Here is an 18,305-nt window from a genome sequence, read left to right on the forward strand (position 1 = left end):
TGGTGTTCACTGTTTGAAAAACAAATAAGAAATGTACATAATTTCTATATTTTTATTATACATTTAGATATATTCAATGCTTTTCTTTGTTTTATTAAGTTCACTTGTTGACCGACACACTTGTGTCGTTGGTAAAAGAGTAGCCCAAGAGTTGGCGGTGGGTGGTGATGACTAGCTGCCTTCCCTCTAGTCTTACACTGCTAAATTAGTGACGGTTAGCACAGATAGCCCTCGAGTAGCTTTGTGCGAAATTCAGAAAACAAACAAACATCTTGTTAAATGTTTTGATAGATTACCTTAAATAGTTCTTATAAAATAATTTGAGAGCCAACATAACTAGCATGAAGTCATCGGTAGTTTTGTGTTCTGATTCGTATTGTTATAGTTTTTAATCAGTTAAAACATAACAGCATCAGGATTCTTCCTTCTTTCATACTTTATTGGTTTTGATATCTTAGTAAAACCTGCTACCGAACTGCTGTTAGAAGCACTTTGATACTGAAAGGAATAATCTATACTCTTTACACGCTAACGTGTTTCCTCCTACTGCTTGTTTACAGAACCTGAAAGGTGGCTAGAGGCTTGCTGGAGGTTCTCAAAGAGAGAAATGTATTTTTATTTTTCCTAGCATCATTAGAGATTTTTCATTTCTTTCTACTCATTTTCTTTGATCAGTAGAAAAAAAGCCATTTGTTCTAAGTCAACTTGTGAAACGTTTGGTGTATTTCTATAACAGTTGTGAAATGGATAAAAAACAATAACGTAAATTATAGAGCTTGTACACAATCATGTTTAACATAAATTCTTCTGCTTTGGAATTTAATAGATGATAGATTTATTGTGTCATTAAATTAAATCATTAATCCAATTGATAGAACATGGTTTTTCAATTTTTCTAAAACAAAATAATATTTGGACAAAAAATATAATAGATATATTATCAATTTAGTAAATCATGTCACAATTAAAATGAGTACACTCAGTTTAAGCAGTCTATGACTTTGCACAGTTGTAAAATATTGTGAGCTTGAAACGGATTGTGCAAAATTAAAAACTACTTTGACAGTTCGCTGATTTTTCATTTCATATTCATTTGTCTTCATTATTTATGAATATATATAAGATTTAAAATATTTTATTTTACCAAAATTTGCATATTAATTGTTGACCTACATTAAAATCATGACCGTTTCGATGATGAAATATTTTTTTATTGAAAATACATTTGACATAAATATTTATTTATTTTCTAAAAGACGTATGTTACGTATCATAATTTATCTTGGATGAATCCCCTTTTTATTATGTTACGTATTACGATTTCAGTCGCCCTTTCAGCCGTGGGGGCGTTATAATGTGACGGTCAATCCCACTATTCGTTGGTAAGAGTAGCCCAAGTGTTGGCGGTAGGTGGTGATGACTAGCTGCCTTCCCTCTAGTCTTACACTGCTAAATTAGGGACGGCTAGCACAGATAGCCCTCGAGTAGCTTTGTGCAAAATTCAAAAACAAACAAAACAAACAAACAAACGATTTCAAATAACTGGAAGTTTGAATTTCAGTTCAGAAGTTAATTAAATGTCAATATGTATTAAATGTATGATATTTTCTAAGAAGATTGATAAACACAGTTTACTTTCTTAACAAAGATATATTTTAATATAAAAAAAATACAATTTATAACAACGGTTATTACAAATAATGATGTATACACACACACAAAGTTTTACAAACAATATTGAGTCTTCTATCTGATCTGGAACTGAATATTTTATCGACGGTTCACAACGGGCGAATTAATTCTATGTTTATATACAGGTATACTTCACTTAACGGGAAGCTAGCTAGCTACTTCAAACGTGTGCCTTTTTCTGACAAAAATATCAAATTCCTTGTAAAAATAACAATATCTGAAGCTAATTCACTGAAGTTAAATTGTGTGTAATGTTCGAAATCTATAGACATTCCTTGTTAAATTTTCCGATTAATTAACATTTATCACTGTCATAGTTTCCGAGATTTATAGTATACTAATTGTGACAAACAAGCAGTTTTAAACTGTCTCTCCGCGTTGCGTTTGTTACCTTTTATAAGCTAAGTAGTTACCAGGAATTAAAGCGTTAAATGTTCTTCAGTGCTTTCGTAAAACATGTATTATTGATTCTTATACTCAAGATTCTTCTACAAATTTAGGAAACAGGCGGGAATTTCACAATATACATTTAAGACTATAACTTACATGTATTTCTAAATATATATTTAATGAAAACAAACATCGATATTAAAATAAATGTACTTAGGAAATCCTTTATACCTAAAAATAATTTTAGCTCATGTTTTGTTTCGGAAATATCAATAATTTTATATTAATTTGAATGATTACAATTCCAAAAATTAATTTTTATTTGAAACCTTATTTTATTTTTCGTTCTTATAAAATTCGTTTTCTTGAAGTTAAGCATAAAACTGCACAATGGGCTATCTGCGCTCTATCTACCACGGATATCGAAACCTGATTTCTAGAGTTTTAAGTACGCAGACATATTCCTGTGCTTCTGGGAGCGATTAATACGTCTCCCATGTTTACTTAAAACTAAATGATAGTCAGCATAAATTATCGGTGTAAAAACATCACCTTAAAACTTTTATTATCCTGGCAAAGCTTTTTATTTAGCCCATTCAAATCATTTAACATGATTAGTACAAGTCTGAATTTAATTCAACTTGAATAGATCAAGCTCTTGTTTAAATACGTTAAAGTTTTCAACACTCAATTTCTTGTATTATTACAGCATTTGTTACGTAGTTTCGTTAAGATAAACTAAAACTGAATCGCTAAATGCCGAATATCACTTCGTTTGTGTTTAAGATTTCGAAGACACTTTCAAAATAAAAATAAATTTTTTTTCAGAAATGATTAAGAATATTATCTCTTTGGTTCAAAAACAAAATTTTCAACTTTTAGAAACAAATTTTTATATCTATTTTTAGAAATTTAAGCATTCAAAACTACTAAAACTATATGGTTAAATATCTTATACTAACGAAACAGTCGAAGTAATTGAATACAAATTACATTATGAAATAGAAGAACCAAAATTATTATTTTTAATAAGCAAATTTCTACATAACTTCAGCTTTAAATATAATGGAATTTTAATAATACCAGTAAAATATTATTATATCATCAACTAAAACATTGGCCCTTAAGGCTCAATTATTTCTAGAAAACTAGTTTCGATAGCCGTGGTGGACAGAATATAAATAGCCCCGGTCCGGCATGGGCAGGTGGTTAAGGCACTCGACTCAAAATCTGACGATAACGGGTTCGAATCCACGTACACCAAACATGTTTACTCTTTCAGCCGTGGGGGCGTTAAATGTTACGGTCAATTCGTTGGTAGAAGAGTAGCCCAAAATCTGGTTGTGGGTGGTGATGACTAGCTGCCTTCCCTTTGGTCTTATACCGCTGAATTAGGGATGACTAGGGCAGATAGCCCTCGTGTAACTTTGCGCGAAATTCAGAAACAAACCAAAGAAAATATATAGCCCCTTGTGATTAATTAGAAGCAAATAAACTAAAACATGTTTTGACTTGTTTCAATGGCTAAATAGCCATACATGTGGTGTTATACAAATACGTTTCTTCAAAATAGCTAACATGAAAGTATCACAAAACATTGCAGAACGTGATAGATAAGTGACGAAAAAATATAATATGGCAGATGAACCAGGATCCTGTTGATTAGTATTCTGCATTGGCTAAGTTAAACTATATTGTCTAGTATCAAACAGATAACGTAATAAAAAGATCAGTATATGGTAAAAGGTATAAAAATAAAATACACCATTATGAGTTTTAGTTTGTTTTAGTTTTTCATAGAAGAATGATTACAATACAAACTGTTTAAATAGTAATATAAAAGAAAGAAAGAAAGAAATGATTGAAGTCGTATGTACATATATGCTGGAATGTTTTTAGATAAAATAGTTGTTTTTATATAGTTTTATTATTAATTAGGTCCCCTGGTAAGTTAGCAGAAAAGCGAATTTTGATTCTCCGCGGTGGACGAGTGCAAACGCTTGTGTGTGTTTGTATTTGCTTATTGCAAAGCCACATCGGGGTACCTGATGAGCCCACCGCCGGGAATCGAACGCCTGATTTTAGTATTCCTAAATCCGTAGACATACCGCTGTACTAGTGGGGGACCGAGTGGAAATACTCAGTCCATTGTGTATATTTTCATTAGCTAAACAGCAACAGTTTATTTTTGTGTTTTATCTAACAAATGCTTGTCATATGGCAGTTTTTGAATAATAGCAAATGAAATGTTCTGTCTTATCAATATTATAATGTGTAAAACAGATATAAAAGATATATAAAGTCTTAATTTTCCATATATAATTTTAGCTAATTGATTAAGGATGCTATATATTTTACATATTCTATTTGCTAGTTACGTTTATCTATTTTTTATATCTGAATCATACAAAGATTACACGAAATATAAAGAAATTGAGCTTCCATTATACTGTACTTGTACAAATTATTTTTGTTTTCAAGTTTAAACAGTAAAATAAAGATTAGTTACGAATATTTTATTTATTCCCAGTTGTTGCAAGCAATTCAAACTGTCGTATAAATAATCTATATATGCATGCGTATGTCTGTGTTTACGTATATAACAGGTTTGGTATATGTCGCTTTTTTTTGTACTTGAGTATGATACACACTTAACATTTTGGAACTGATGAGCTAATGCTCACTCTTTGAAGGTGAAAGATCACACATTTTATGCAGATAACAGGTTTGGTAAATACCAAAGTCTGTCATCAAAATGAATTTAAATGAGCAATATCTGCTATTAAATTGAATTAAAATGAGCATTAGAAATCTCAATGAACAAAATCGTTTTGTCATTTCTCGTTGAGATTTTTTTAGATCCGTAATATAGTTTGTTCTAGAACACCCATTGGTTAATTGAACTTCTATATTAAAAGCTGTATATACCTAATCAGTTTCTAGTTATAAAATGTAGGCGTATTAAAAATAGTTTACAGGTGGAGCTCATAATGATTTAAACATCTGAGAAAACAAACTTGTATAATATTGCAAGCTTTTTTCATATACAAAGTGTGTAACCCTAGTGGTTCCAATCTTTTGTATTTATTCTATTTTTTTATATACTAAAATAATCTAAGTGTTCTAGTTATTTAAGCGCACATCTAGATGACAAACTATATTCCTACAGCTAATTATGGGAATCGAACCCCGGACATCAATGTTGTAAGTTCGAAAACTGAAAAACGTAAAAATAATGCATATTAAAGCAATCCTAATCCAAGGTTTTAAATGTAGATTTTTAAGGTAAGTTGTTTCATACTTCGTAATTTATGAGTTTAACCTAATCTTCAAAACCAGTTTTCAACACATGTAGTTAAAGTGTTTTTAATTATAACCATACTGTTTTTGTACTCATTTAATGAATTATGACTGATGTTAAACAGCACAATTATTAATTTTTACTCTTTAGCAGTTGCTTTTCGTATTAGTTTACTGCTTTAAGTTTAGTATAGTGCTACTTCAAAACTGCCTATACAATTAAGGTATTTTTTTACAAGTTGTATCCAGCTGTTTTGCCGTTAATAGGTTAAAGCATCCTCAGTTGTATAATAGTATAGATTTTGTAATTCTCACATAAACAATTCATACTCACAGCATTGTGAAATGTGTTATAAAATCTGAAGGTGATCATGACACCAGTTTACGAGATACCACAGACTGAAACGAATCACAACTGTATGTTACACTTACACCATGATTGATTCTTTATACAATAATTTTCACAAAGGCACAAGACACTTTGTGTGTCAGATTTTGAAAAAAAACAAACACATTTCGCAAATGTTATAAAGAAATGTAATTTATTATGAACCCAAATTTCTCTCGTTAAATATGTGTAGGTATTGAGAATAAATGGTTGGAGAACCATTATTGAACCAGTTCTGGTCTTTAACATTTAATGTCTTTTTCTTGGTTCGTAGTTCATGAGTAAAAGTCCATATTGAAAGAAAATATAAAAAAAAACAGATCCTTACATCTAAAAAATACACTCAGGAAAAAAAAAGAGTAAAAGGAAAGCGTAGAATATTTCCACTCAATCTGACTTCGACAATTTTTACGTTACTGTTTTCATAAAGGAATTTTTCCTTTGGACAAGTAAGAAAAGAAATATACAAAAGTACATGCTTATCCTGTCAAAATAAAAAAAAAGTATGCAATACAGTGTTTAAAGCTTATAACATTAAAAGAAGAAAGATATATATTCGCGGTAAAGTACAAATTCGTATACAAATACTAAAATCTCATTATATTTCCTTAGTTTTAGTGTAAACCGTATGGAAGACTTTGTCAATAAACATTCTGAAAACGATATTTGTAGATAAAAAATACAGTTCGAACTGTGGGACGCGAACGTAAATTCTATAATGCTAAATCTGATTTGTCTATAATGTGATTGACGTGATAGAACAACGAAGTTAAGCAACAACATAAGCATTTAAAGAAAGGACTAAAAGGACTTCTGGACAACCTAGAAGCAAGAGAAGACTTGTTTATTAGTTTCAACCGGAACCAAATTCATATGACTAAATTCAGTAAATGAGCCAGTTAGAAATATTTGAAGTTGGAACTGTTGGTCAAAGTGGGCAAGCAGTCAACTATGCAATTATTCATTACAAAGCAACAGGGTGGACTATCAAAATTATGTTGCCATACAACTCAAAGTTTGAATTTCGCGAGAGCTATCTGCGTTAGTAGTTCCTAAATTATCAGTGTAAGACTAGAAAGAAGGCAGCTAGTCACCACCACCCACCGCCACTTCTTTGACTACTCTTTTTATCATCGAATAGTGGGATTGACAAAACTTTATAATGCCTCTTCGGCTGAAAGGGCGAGCATGTTTGGTGGAATGGGAATTCAAAGTCGCGACTCAAGCGCCCTAAATATATGGTCATGGTGGACCCACGTAAGAGTAGGCCTAACGAAAAATGTTCAGACAAAGCTGGAAGGTCGATCCTTTTTTATCTTTATTCTAGAGCCGACATGCCAACAACTTGTCTGCGTTTGGACCTCAAGTGAAGGCATTGTAGCCTCATTAACATATATCAAGAAAATTATAAAAAAGCTTTTCAGTTTTGCTTGTAATACCAAAATCAGCAGTGTTTAAAGTTTAATAAAACAATTTTTCATTTATGTTTGCAAACTTCAGATGTCATTAGAGCTATTCAAAGAGAGTCTGGAGTCATGAACGAATGACCAGAATTTGTATTATAAAGTCGTATGAAGAAGTACCAATCTGTATGAAAGAATCAACACACGGATATGTAAATTTTGAAAGATAACAATCATACAGTACTCACGTATGAGTCAAAATAAATCCCTTATTACATTATTACACAACGAAAATGATGACTTATTTTCCTTTCAAGAAATCCAGTTACGAAGACGTTCTAGTAGGTATTTCCTTTATACGATTTGAAGTTTTGATGTTGGTGAAATAAATGTGTTTGTAGTTTAGAGCTCATTTCCATTTGTACTTCCTGATCTCAAGTATCTTTTCAAGGAAACAAATTATGTAATTCCAAACCCTTTAACTGCGAAAGAAACCTCTGTAGAGGTACACGTATATAAGGTTGATAGAAGTAATCCAGGGATGTTATACAACTTGAGTACATATATATTTTGTCTGCTATGTACTTCCTCACTTTTTCAACTTGTATTTTGTAAAATTTATTACGTTTTACGATACTGAGAACGATTTGGAGGGCATTGTGTTACAATGTCTCCCCAAAATATATGGTTTAATTAATAAAAATGTTTAAAGAAAATTATAAGACTTTTTGTCAACTGTTCATTATATTATGTTTTAACTTTATTTTAACCTAGCATTTGATTGCTACACAAGTGTATTATAAATCTTACATTGTACGGATTCTAACAATATATAAAAGAGGACAAAAAATTGTATAAATACGTATATGTAGTCAATTAACTACCGTTATGTTATTTTCTGATTAGGTATTTGATTTTTTTTTCTTACAGAAAAAGTTCTAGGTATAGCAGGATTCAAAGTAGCTTTGCCATGTAACATCACTTTACCAACCCCAAACGACGAACTTTTACTGATATTGTGGTACAGAGGAGATACATCGAATCCATTGTACACTATGGATGCTAGACGTGGTGTAAAAAATTATTCTCGGCATTCTTCGTCTGATAACTTGTCTGGAAGAGCTTACTTTAGTGTTGTGGATAGACCAGCTGTCCTAATCATTGAGCCCGTATTTGCAGGGGATGCTGGGACCTACAAGTGTCGAGTAGATTTCCGAGTAGCCAGGACAAGGTATTCTATATCGGATTTGTCGGTAATCGGTAAGGATTTTGTGAAAAATTAACTAGAAAAATATAAGCGTTCGTGGCTTTTTTTTATATAATTTAACACTTCTATTGCTTATGTAGTTTGAAAAATACTATCATATTTTAAACTACACTTATGGAATATAAACATATGTACATAAAAAATGGCATCATGTTACCAGAAGTACTAGGACAATAATAAAACGTGTAAGGTCATTAATACATGTAATTTGATTCCATTTCTGATATGATGATATACTTTACACAACATTCACAGTTTAGATCCTGTCACTAATACTTTGTGTAAAGTTCCAGTAATAAAATTAGACGTTATTCAACATTCATCCAATGCGCTAAAAGTAAGTTCAATGGTGGTTTATTTTTTATTGATAAAGGTGGCATTCCATCAAGTTGTTTAACTGGATTTAGGTCTAGGTTGTGGACTGGTAGCGAGTATTTTTATACTTTTGTTTTCGGCTTAATTCCTAACAGACACAGCAGTAAACAAGGTGTGTTTTTTTTTTATAGTACCTTCACCGTTTTACTTCATCAATACTTGTGCTACAGCATTGTCTAAAACATTCATGTAGATTTAGGCAGTCATCCTTTTCTTCGATATAACCAAGGGATAAATTTAATATGATGAAAACAAAACCAAAATATTTCTTTTATTACACTTGTCCTCCGATGGGACAGCAGTAAGTTTACGGACTTAGAACTCTAAAATCTGGCTTGGTTCTGAAAACAAACAAAATCTACCATCCTTCACACAGTCGTATCGTGCTGCGTTTTGCTGATTTACACCAAACACATGCCAATCGGTCAGATGGGAATAACTTGTACTGTGATTCATTACATATGATGCATCTTCACTGTTGAACACACTAGTTTCAATATTCCAGTATCAATTTAGTCCATATTTTGCATTCAGACTTGCGTTCTATGACTTTGAAGCCGCATCATTTTCATATTTCGTATCTGCCTGTACGAATATCAACTTTAGGATGATATTTTGTCTTCCATTACCTCAGTTCACTTGGAAATGCTTTTAAGATTGAAACGATGCCACACACCAATAACACTGGGGAACACTCATTTTGTTGCATTTAAAAAAAACCTTTCTATAGTCAATTTGAGTGTGTTGATTTCAAATCTGAAGTCGGTTTCTGTCTGCAAGCTACAGATTTTATGCAATTTGACATTTTTATTTATTTTTTAAGGCAGACCATTGCGTTTTCCTTTGGTCCAGTCTCGAAGCATTTCCTCACAATTGTGGCACACAACATGAGGAGCCCATTGCTTTTCTTGATCACCAAGATGAACTTCAAAATATGCCTTGTAGGCACGCTTGACGAACGAGGATATGTTACGTCTCTGACGATTGAGTGTGTAGCATCCACATATGTAGCAGAAGGCATCAGGCTTGTTTCTGCAATGATATCTATTTTTGGAAGCCATGTTTGATCTGAAACAAAAGAAGAATGATCAAAATATTAGAAGCTATCTATATATATGGACGTGAAAATGCTTATACATGGTTTACGCAAGTTCACATTTGTACAATTTCATTAACCTCAAATTGCATACAAACTAGAGCTTGTAGAGAAAACTTAATTTCAGATTTGAAATCAGCGCCTAAAACTCCTTCAGAATCAGTTAAAATATCCAATGAAACTCAAAGTTACTGAAAAAGTGTTTCCCAGTGTAATTATTCTTCATTGAATGTTAGTTATTTACCACGTGGTATCTTGTTAAGAACTAATATTCTATACTTGATATTCCGTTTATAAGGTACATTCTTATTTATACAGTAGGAAACAAAAATGCAAATGCATGTTATGAGGATTTAGTTCACGTTTAATTTTTTTATCTCTGTACTTTTAGTAATATATTATGTGTTTAGTATTTATAAAAAAAAATTATATACTTGCATTTAAAGATGTATATTACTTAATTTTCAACCACAAAGATTAGCAAATGATCCCTCATTGTAGAATTGGCCAATGGAATGATTATTGTTTTGAATAATGTAGTGAAATTGTTTTGTTTTTTGGAGCACTTAGATATTTTTCTAAGCTATTACAATCTAGGGCCGATAGAAGAAATCAAAATCATATGGTCAGTAACATCCAGCACTAATTGTTTAGCTAGTCTTGTCTGCTACAATGATGAGATGTGAATGTCTCTCTTCACAACATATCTAATGCCTCAATGCGTGAAGCAAACATTTTCCTGGCTGTAATGGACTGTCATAATGAACTCGTAGATTCATATTCTTCTAAACTAATCTCTGAGCCATACCCATTTCACAAATTAAGTGTCAGAGAAAAGCTCACAGTTGTTATGTATGGACTTAAATCTTATAACGATTTAATTCCTTATAGAATATGATCAATATAAGACAAAACAAGTATATTCTTGCACAAGGAATTGTTTAGTTTTGCTAAACTTAAAAAACGTGATTGACAAGTATAAAAGTTTCGTTCTGTTTCAGTTGCGCATAATAATACAAACGATTGCTTTAGTTTTAGTTATTAAGTCATTTACTTAAACAAATATAAGTGACATGTATGTGTATATATATATATGCATACTATACCAATATTTAAAACAATTTAGATAATTTAAGAAAACTAGCTCAAGTATATTGTTTGTTTTTTTAATTTCGCGCAAAGCTACAGGAGAGCTATCTGCGCTAGCCATCCCTAATTTAGCAGTGTAAGACTAAAGGGAAGGCAGCTAGTCATCACCACCCACCGCCAACTCTTGAGCTACTCTTTTACCAACGAATAGTAGAATTGACCGTAATATTATAACGATCCCACGGCTGAAAGGGCGAACACGTTTGGTGCGACAGGGGTTCGAACCCTCGACCCTAAAATTACGAGTCGAGCGCCTTAACTCACCTGGCCATGCCCGACCTGTATATTATGTGAGATGATCAAAATGTACGAACACAAATATTGCTGCTAAAGACCACAAAATCAAAATGAAGTCAGACTAGCCATATTGTTAGTAGCAGTAATTATTTTCCTTCGTTGGGCCTAAATTTTGGATTTTTAAGTTTCATATATTTCGTTCGCCGAATTTTATTTTAATTTTTCACTGAAAAGCAACATGCTAATTTTGCACGCCATTATTTAAACCTAGATTCTGCACCTGTTGTTAAGTAGCTTTAGATCATTCATTGATTTCATTATATGTGTTGATTTTACCCTCTCTATGTGTTTGATCTTCCCTTTCATTTCAGCGAGTCAGCCACACGTGTGATTAGCGCCATAGTACAAACGAGCCTTCAAGGCGATCGACAGTAATAATAAGAAAATCCTTCTAGAAAAAATAATTATATTTTACAATGGATTATTCTATTAAGCATAAATATCATACGAAAGGTAATGGAGAAAATGAAATAAGGCATTCGGTTCCATCTTCTTCCAGTATAGGGAACATACCTAGGGGAGATGGTTAAAACACAATAATTTTTCTAGCTGGAAGACTATTTTCTAGAGTTCGATTACATTCACTTCAATAAATGTAATCATTTGTAACTATCGATATATGTTTTAAAGAAGTTGTTCTTTTTATTGCTATTTACAAAGTTTGAAAACTGGCTATTTATAGTGTTGCTAATGGCCTCAAGATCTAGGTGTTTTATGAACATTTTCTTTACAGTACACAGCTTGGTGACTAAACAACTAAAAGGCAAATGCAGATGGAATTTTTTAACCGACATATTTGAAAGAAACATAATTCCCACTTCAACTTGATTTAGCCAATTCTGCCTTAGTGTCTCCCTCTCACGAATTTTCCAGAGTGAATAAATTAAAATAGTCTTCTGAGGTGCATTCAGTTATTCATTTTCCTATTCCAGAAAATGCCTTTCCTCAAAATTTTAGATTGTTTCTGATTCAGATGTCTTCTCGTCAATTTTATTTTCCCCAGCAGTTAAATTGTTCAGGTCCTTAGTTGAAACTTAATGCTATATATGACATTATTTACCATAATTCTGCTCGATACTGTGATAAGGATAATTTGAATATTTACTGACTTTCTTCTACTAAAGTCAGTGCTGCATTTGGGTTCAAAAACGAGTAGGCTAAAAGTGGTTTTCTTTAACATTTATAAAGGACACTCCAAGTTCTCATGTGCAGAATATACTTTGACTTTTTACCATCGTCCCTTGCCGGTACAGTGGTAAGTCTAAGGATATACAAAGCTAAACTCAGGGGTTCGATTCCCTTTGATGGACTCAGCAGATAGCCCGATGTGGCTTTGCTATAAGGAAAATACACACACTTTACCATCATGATAACCTTTTACCTCAAAACATTTATTGTCTTCATGAATAATCAGCACATAGCGACTGGCAAGGAGAAAACTAAGGCTGTTACATGATTCTTATCCAAGAAGGTTAGTGCCAACACAGGTTATTCTTTTACAAAAATTTTAGATTTTTCGAAATATCATTCCTTTTACACTATCCAATTTAATTTCTACCAGCAACATACGATTACTTAACATATAACTGGAATAAAAAACAACATTTACGATCTTTTGTATTTTTAAAATTAAATGTGTATTTCCTGCATTTATTCTTTTCTGTTTTTTTTTACTTTTTTCTTACTGAATGTTGACTCATTGCCACGCTACTATAATGGTTCCCTGGTATGTACGGACCTACTGGCCTAACCTAGAGCAACCTCACTAAAGAAAAGTAAAAGGACCACAGAATGCCATACCTATAAAACATTGCCATCAATTTAATGCATTCCAGGAACTCATAGAATTTTCACGAGGTTGCATATTTGTAATATCATAGGATTGTCATAGTCAACTAGAAGTTGACAGGGTGCTTGTAATACCGCTACCTACAGTGAAGTTCCATCTTTAGAAAATAAAATATTATGTAGAGCCTGTGTGCTAAGAGAAGAGAAACGGCCGCTATTATTATAAGAAATGAGTAAATGCTTCTCGATACTACCAGATGCTGTCTTCATAATTATATGAAACCCACCTCTTTACTACAGGGAAACGTCGCAACTTTAATCTTTCGTTTTTACAACTTTTTTACAAGGAAAAAGATTGTAATTCTCTAATGTTTGTTTTTCACTTTCACAAGCAGAATAAAGTTTTGTTATTAACATGTTTCACTTAGAAATTATGATGGAAAATTATTAATAAAACTGTCTTTCAGTAGGCGTAATTTTCAATTCTTCCATTTCATGTATTTGAGAAATCTTACATATGAACCTACAATGGGTGTGTTTGTTATTTTACTGTATGTTTAAATAATTTATATCTTACATTTATTATGCAACATTGTGCTAAGTATGCTGTAACAGCATTTTACTTCACCATAAAGTTTTGATATCGTTTTCCAGCTAATTAGATAGTTCCTAATGTTAGGCTTTTATCTCACGTAAAATTTTTGGTAAATTCCAAAACCCTTTTCGCTCAATCCTAGAATGTGTACTACATGTAAAACGCTATAACCCTTTATAGTCAATGAAACTAATGCTCTCATTAAGCTAGAATTAATTCAGTGACACCTCATAACTCTAAGAACGAAATAAATACTTATTATTATACTTTCCGTTCTGTTTTGCTAACTTAATTAAGAAGTTGGATGTTTATGTGTAATCTTAATTGAGCAGTCAAATACTACACACTGTGTAACTTAACGTTATTTTGCTAGGCAGCAATTGACAGCTGTTGTCTATGGCATTTACTGTGACTGTGCACGTATGTTTACTTGTATTTACGGTATGTAGGTTAGTGGATTCAAAGTTTGAAAACCACATTTATATATAATAATAATACTGCATAAAAATATAATCGTGAGAACTTTAAGTGTCTTCTATTTCCAGTTCCACCAAATAAACCTGTCATCACTGATGTAAACGAAAATGTTTTGGAAAGTTTGGTAGGACCTTATAATGAAGGAGATAGTTTAACCCTAATTTGTGAAAGTGAAGGCGGTATGTATAACCTTCTTTGAGAGTATCCTCCAAACATTTTGTTAAACATGCTTTATACAAAAAAAGAATAAGCAATACATGTAAAAAAAAGGTTACGTTATCCTGTAGTCTACGAACTTCATAATAATTCATATGTCGTAGACAAATAGTAATTTTAGGTACTCTTTGTTCAGTGCCTTCTGTAAAAGTTCGATTTTCTTTGCCTAGAGGTAATATTTATTGTTTAAGAAATAGCAAAATAAATGTTAGTGTAGATAATTTGCATGGATTTTATGTTATAAAACGTGGAAGAAATCTTGTTGTCGAAAATTATAACGGTCCAATTTCTCCAATTCAATAATTGTGGCTGTTCTGACATCCATTTGGCACTACAATTGAGAATACAGTTTGTGTTTCTACGTATGATGTTATTAACAAGCCATAAATTAAAACACCCCTTTTAGCTGTTTACATCAAGCTTACTAAAAAAACAAAACTATATGAAACTTAAATCGTAATTGACACTTGTATTAATTGAAATCGAATACAAATTAATTGATTAATTTCGTATAGTACGTGTTGCATTTAGAACCGAATTGGTGCAAATACACACAACTTTAGAAATTTCATACAGGTATCCCTAAATTCAATTGAATAAATGTGGATAGAAAAGAACATATTCCATGATTATATAATGTACCTGTTTAGTTGTGACGAATAATTAACCTAAAATAACATTTTTTATCTGTAATTCAAGTTTAGATTTAAATATATCTGATTCTTATCTGTGTTTATGTATCTTTTAGTATTTATTTTACATAAGACAGATTCACAAAAATAAATTTTCTTATTTTATTTTACTAAATAAGATACATATGTTTGTGTACATGTGTCTACATAACCAAATTCTATCACAGAGCCAGAGGAAGTTGTAATATGAAAATATATAATTATCTGTTCTATTTCAATCACGATAGATCTGGTTATTTCAATAAATTAAATATAATAATAATAATAAAACAAATTGTTTCTCTGTCAGACATTTCTTTAGTTTACGTTTGACTTAGTTTGCCCAAATATATTTAAATGTACATTTATTATTAATTTATTAAACTGAAGGTTTTTTTGGGATTTTTTAGGTGAGCCACCCGCTTCTGTTACCTGGTGGAGGGACTCTGAATTATTGGATGATAGTTTTCAGAGTATTTCTCGATCAACTGTTCAGAATATATTAATCATTCCAACTTTACGAAGAGAATACCTTATGAACACCTTTATGTGTCAGGCCACTAATAACAAGCAGTCACCGCCTGCTTCAACAACGGTGACAATTGACATGAATTGTGAGTAATGAATAATGTTTTTATTTTTTCCAAAGCTTAAATTGGACTATTTGTGCACTGTCCACTATATAGATTCAACCTACAAACTTAGCGACTCGAGCCTTCCCAAGCAAATTAATATATGAATAACGTTTTGTTGTTTTGGATTGTCGCGCAAAGCTACACGAGGTTTGTCTGCGCTACTCGTCCCTAATTTAGCAATGTAAGACTAGAGAGAAGACAGCTAGTCATCATCATTCATTACCAACTCTTGAGTTATTCCTTTGAAACAACTAGTGAGATTGACCTTAACTTATAACACCTAGACGGCTGAAAGGAGGGGCATGTTTGATGTGACAAGGATTCGAACTTGAGACCATTATATCATGAGTCGAGCGCCCTAACCACCTGGCGATGCCAGGCCATTTATGTGTCTATACATTTGAATTAATTTACGTAAAATACATTCTAGACCACTCATCATCATGAAGCTCAGAAACAAAGAAAATATAACCTTATAGAAAGTCTAGGAGGTTAAGAAATACGAAAGATAATCTTATAAATTGTAATTAAAATAGATATCTGTAAAATAAATAAATAATCGATGTATTATTATGAAAGTGAAATAAATTTAGACATTTAGTCATAAACAACATAAAATATATTTTAATAAACAGTCGTGCTCCCTTATGCAATGAAAATAATAGCAACCAATAACGACTCAAATGTAACTATTCAATCATACAAGAGCAGTCCAAAGAATGACAACAGAACACGTTTACTATTTCATTTCCCTCTATCCTGCTAGTTCAAACTTAAGATAGCGCTTTTTTTTGCTTAGCGCGAAAACTTTAAAACAAATAAAGTAAATGAATTTTAATGTTATAAGCCTTCAAGATTACCACTGAAACAATGTAGAATACTTTGACAAAACAAAAAACAAATTTTAATACGCTGTAAAATCTTTATAGGACAATTCAACGTGAGTTCTTCTCTCTTCTATGAAAATAATAAACATATAACATCATATAATTTTAAAATTGAGATAAGTATTGTTTTTTGTTATTTATAGAAACAATCTCAACAATGATGCATAAGAAAAAATTGGGAAATTTTCTTTAAAATGTTAATAATGTATTTATTTTAATTTTATCAAAATATAACTTTAATATTCTGAGGTTTAATTCTTCGTAACTCCAAACATGCTCAATTTTTTAGTCGTGTGGGTGTTATAATGTGATGGTTCATCCAACTGTTCGTTAACAATAGGTGGTGATGACTAGCTGCCTTTTCTGTAGTCTTAAAGTGCTAAATTATGGACGCCTGGCTTAGTTAGCTCTCGTGTAGTTTTAGGCGAAATTGAAACATCAATAACCTTTTATATTTGTTCTAATTGCATTATAAGGATATGTCAAAATTGCAAGTCTTAAACTCACCTGATTTCTTCATGCATACTTTTGTAAATGGTTCATTTTGCTTTACTCTTCAAACTGATACTTACATATGTTTGTGTATTATTAAGCATCACAAATCATTAAGAGGTTATCCAGAGGCACAACTTGTCTGAAAGAAGTATAATTATTGGACCAATAAAAGTTTTCGAACACTAGGAATTAGGACGCATTAGCAGTCTAGCTTCAGCGCTGATAATATTCAGTATTATCAACATTTTAGATTTAAATCACACAAGATAACGTAATTTGACAAAAATGTAAGATCATTATACATAATAATGGTATGCTCAACATAATAAAGAAAATGATATATGATACATGATCAGATTTTTACTGAGTTTTCCCCACCAAGTATCTTTAGTTTGTTAAAATAAACAGAGTATACTTATACATAGTTACAAAACTATTTTATATAATTTGCAAAATCTTACAGTAATTTTACTAAAAGTATTACTGGTGTAATAAGATGTCTTCTATTTCACTTCAATATTAAAAACTAACAAACAATTTAATATGTTAGCCACAATCGACAGCCTTTAGTATAGAAATTGTTGGATTATTATTAAGCACGAATTTACGCAGTGTGCTGTCTATATTGTTTCATCATTGGTACCAAAACCTGATTTTTAGGTTTATAAGCCCTCAGATTTACCGCTGGAGGACTGGTAAAAAGTACTAGCCAAACAGCTTATTTTATTGTTTCTTTGTTTGTAGTTCTATCAGTTGTAATAATTACGGTTCTATCAATTGCGATAATTACGGTTTCAAAAAATTAAATTATATTTGAAGCTTTATTTTATTTATTTTTTCCTGTAAAATTCGTTTACTTTAAATTGAGTATAAAGCTACACAATGGGCTATCTGTGCTCTACTAGCCACAGATATCGAAACCCGGTTTTTAGTGTTGTAAGTCTAGTAGGGAAAACAGTTTCTTCCATTTACAATTAAAACTATTTAGTTCAATAAACTAATTCGGGTTTGACCTTACAGAAATTGAAACAACGTAAAGGTCCCATTAAATTTTGTGAAGTGTACCTATAAGTCCGTGTTGATGACATAATGGGTATATAAATCGTTATATGAACACATATATTCTTTACTTGAATCTACATTAACCTTGCTCTCGTCGTTAGTTTCCATTTATACAAAAAAAT

General features: G+C 31.5%; 1 protein-coding gene across 2 annotated transcripts in view; it reads left to right on the plus strand.

The window, feature by feature from the left end:
* LOC143233148 (protein turtle-like) overlaps positions 1–18,305 on the plus strand; it is a 102,078-nt gene that overhangs the window by 62,381 nt on the left and 21,392 nt on the right. For both annotated transcript variants that reach the window (XM_076469089.1, XM_076469090.1), the window contains exons 2-4: positions 8,104–8,433; positions 14,286–14,396; positions 15,515–15,718. In XM_076469089.1, coding sequence (XP_076325204.1) covers positions 8,104–8,433; positions 14,286–14,396; positions 15,515–15,718 — 645 coding nt within the window. The remainder of the gene's footprint in view (positions 1–8,103; positions 8,434–14,285; positions 14,397–15,514; positions 15,719–18,305) is intronic.

Source organism: Tachypleus tridentatus, chromosome 12 (genome assembly GCF_004210375.1).
Source record: "Tachypleus tridentatus isolate NWPU-2018 chromosome 12, ASM421037v1, whole genome shotgun sequence".
Taxonomy (NCBI): Eukaryota; Metazoa; Arthropoda; class Merostomata; order Xiphosura; family Limulidae; genus Tachypleus; species Tachypleus tridentatus.